The 3,524-nt window shown below is 48.6% G+C and overlaps 1 protein-coding gene across 3 annotated transcripts in view; it reads right to left on the reverse strand.

The window, feature by feature from the left end:
• The window catches only part of SLC36A2 (solute carrier family 36 member 2), a 40,232-nt gene extending 37,197 nt beyond the window's left edge, over window positions 1–3,035 (reverse strand). For 2 of the 3 annotated variants that reach the window (XM_017515031.2, XM_017515032.2), the window contains exon 1: window positions 2,745–3,035. In XM_017515031.2, the coding sequence (XP_017370520.1) occupies window positions 2,745–2,908 (164 nt within the window). In that variant the 5' untranslated portion in view covers window positions 2,909–3,035. The remainder of the gene's footprint in view (window positions 1–2,744) is intronic. The other variant, XM_037733628.1, reaches the window with a different exon arrangement.
• Window positions 3,036–3,524: the final 489 nt, after the last annotated feature.

Genomic DNA, 3,524 nt, shown 5'->3' on the forward strand with positions numbered 1-3,524 from the left:
CGATCTCAGCTCACCCAAACCTCCGCCTCCAGGGTTCAAGCGATTCTCCTGCCTCAGCCTACCAAGCAGCTGGGATTACAGGCATGGACAATCATGCCTGGCTAATTTTCTGTATTTTTAGTAGAGATGGGGTTTCACCATGTTGGTCAGGCTGGTCTCAAACTCCTGACCTCGTGATCCGCCCGCCTTGGCCTCCCAAAGTGCTGGGATTACAGGTGTGAGCCACTAAACCCGGCCAAAACAAACTATTTCTACACGTCTTTGTACCTGGGCCCCTGGACCAGATTAAGTCAAGGGAAGACTGGGGTTTACACATGCAACTTTAGAAACCTCAGGTGGGGCGCAGTGGCTCACACCTGTAATGCCAGCACTTTGGGAGGCCAAGATGGGAGATTGCCTGAGGTCAGGAGTTTGAGACCAGCCTGGCCAACATGGTGAAACCCTGCTTCTACTAAAAATACAAAAATTCGCTGGGTATGGTGGCACATGCCTGTAGTCCCAGCTACTTGGGAGGCCGAGGCAGAAGAACTGCTTGAACCCGGGAGGTGGAGGTTGCAGTGAGCAGAAATCATGGCACTGCACTCCAGCCTGGGCAACAGAGCAAAGCTCTGTCTCAAAAAAAAAAAAAAAAGAAAAAGAAAAAGAAAAAAGAAACCTTGGAAATTCCCCATGAGAGCCTTCTGGTTAGGAGACTTAGTCTTTGTAAAGCAGCAGAGGTACTCTGGAAGGAGCCCGGTCTCTAGGATTTGACAAATCAGGGATGAAACCTCAAGGCGATGACTTAACTAGCTGTGTCATCTTGGGCAATGTGTTCAACTTTGTTGGCCCTCTCTAAATGTCAGGAGTGATGCTATTTTTAAAAGATGCTATTTAAAAAGAATCTATGGGCAGAGGCTCAGGAAGCTAGAGGGTTTAGAGCTTTATATTAAAGATCTAAACCCTGCAGCTTCCTGAGCCTCTGTCCACAGATTCGTCAAGGGTTAAAGAGAACAATCGAGGGAGACAGGGGGTGGAGAGTCCCCACATGCCTTTCTCTCTGTGGGTGTCAACATCGCTGACTGAGCACTACACCCTACTCGCCAGGCCTGCGATGGGCTTGTTTTGCAACTAGGAGGGGGTCAGCGGGTTACTTTGGAAATTTCTAACTAAAGGACTTAGGAAATCAGAATTTAACTTTGGGCCACTCAACCAGCTTGAAAACGTAGTGCGGTAAGTCACGCAAAGCACCGAACTGGGAGTCGGGAGACGTGGGTTCCAATCCAACTCCTTTCTTTGGTCAGCTTGGACTGTCATCTTGTTCACAGCAGCCAGCGTTTACAGACACTGTGTCTGGGGGATTTCTGCTCAAATCTCCCAGGAGGACGGAACTATCATTGATAGAGGAGAAACTGGGCAGAGAAGTTTCATCACTTGCTCAAGCTGGTAAGCAGCTAAATGGGAATTCGAGCCTGGGTGAGCTGACCCCATAGTTGCCACACGTACATAGCTCATTATTTGGCTTCTGTCCAACCCACGGGTTTCCCTCTAGCACTCACTTGCTTTATTCCTTTGATCCTTAAGTTGCTGAAATGGCCACCAAACCTTGCATCAGTTCAGGACACAATAGATAGGTGGTTCCCTCAAGGCCTCTGACTGAGAAAGACTTCTGCTTAAGAGTGGCTGGCCCCAGCCTATAGACACCTCACTCTCAGGATCACTAATACTCAGCAACTCCCAGGACCAGCCCTGGGGCGACAGCATGGGCAGCAGGGCCAGTCATTGTGTCTATCCCTAAATTGTCCTGCTGGATGGCTGTGGGGAGGGGCTTTGCCTGCCCCTTACAGTCCCTCCCTACAGTGCTCCCCCCAAAAAACACATCCTCCAATTTTGTTTCCGTGCACCCTCCTTTAGTTCACACAGCCACCTGTTTTGCATATCAGAAAACTGAGACTTAGAGAAGGAGCAGAGCCACTGAACTCAAGGGCTTCTGATTCTTTGCCCGGTGCTCTTTCTACCATGCTAGCAGTGCAAAAACGTTCTTCTTAAAGCAGCAGAACCTCTTCACCACCACGCCCCACACCTTTTTTTCCTAAGTGAACTAGTGAGTCTAGTTGGGTGGTGGGGTCAGGTGTGGGGAAGGGAGCTGCAGCCTGTAGCTTGGCCTCTCTCTTTTTTACGTTTTGAAAGCCTTGTGAATAACTCCAACTCCCTACCCCCTGGAAAGTGGAAAAAACTAGAACCTTCCACAAAGTGTGCTCTTTAGTGTCATCTGCACTTCTCAATTGAAGTAGAGGCCAGGCTTACTGCAAGAAATAGGCACAGGGAGGCAATACTTAGTGGTCAGTGAGGCCACTGTGGTTTTAAGCTCAGCATTCACCTTCTCCTCTAAGAAGCTAGGGATTCTACCTCTGTCCCCAACATTAACATCGCTGGCCAGGAACAAAAATGTGACTTTAGGGCAAGCACTGAATTCTAGCCCCTATCCTGCCAATGACTCAGTGTGTGGCCCAGGGTAACTGAGCCTCAGTTTCCCCACCTGTACCTATTGGGGGCAGGATCACTATGTCCCTAAGGGCTTTTCTGACAGTCTTTACTCTTGCCCCTTTAAGTTCTCAGTTTGACTCAGCCTGTGACTACACCTTTTGCAACCTGGGCTTCTCATCTGCACAGTGGACTTAGGGTCAGACATACCCACCTCAGGGTTTTTGCCAATGCAAACTTCAGGCTGCAGAGCAGAAATAGGGATGGCAGAAAACAGCACTCACGTTATGCCTTTGGTCTTCTTCGAGCCTGGTGACTCTGAAGGACTTTCATCCAAGAATGTAGAGTCTTTGTTCTCCAGCTTCTTGGCACTTTCGGGAGGCGACATAAGGTCCAGTTTGATGGCAACGGCTCCCTGGGGACCCTCAGTACTTTTTGTCACAGACATGACTGCTTAAGAAACAGGAGGTCAGGGGGACAAAGAGGTCTGCTCTGGAAGAAGGGAAGCAGGAAGGTGTCTAGGGTAGGTGTACACTCCAGCACAGTGTGTGTGCCTGGACTGGCTCTGGCCAAGCCGGAACGAGGCCCCGCCCACCTCCCTGGAGGGCACCTCCCCCTGCCTGGAGAAGCCAGTGGAAGAGGACTCCTAGGAGGAGGAGGAGAGAAAGGAGGGATTTGGAAAAGGCATCACCCATCCTTATTGGTATTATTTAATAATAATCATAATGATAACAACTATTATGCTGATAATTTTCATAACAAATATCTATTAAGCACTTTCCTGAGGGATGAACGATCCTGTAAGTGTTTCATCTACATTTTCTCATTTAATCCTATCAATTAAATAAGGAGAAAAATGAGGTTTCTTGAAGTAAAGGGATCTGCCCAAAGTCAGATAGCTAGAAAGTGACAGACTTGGGACCAAGCCCAATTTGTCAAGGTTTTCAATCAGTAACCTATTTCTGCCTCCAAGAAAATACTTACAAATCCCTCTCCTTTTACCCATCTCAGGGTAGAGGTTTCCATACCTCACTGGCTCCACAATCTTCTATAAGACGTCCCTT

This window comes from Cebus imitator, unplaced genomic scaffold, assembly GCF_001604975.1.
Source record: "Cebus imitator isolate Cc_AM_T3 unplaced genomic scaffold, Cebus_imitator-1.0 Scaffold540, whole genome shotgun sequence".
Lineage (NCBI taxonomy): Eukaryota > Metazoa > Chordata > Mammalia > Primates > Cebidae > Cebus > Cebus imitator.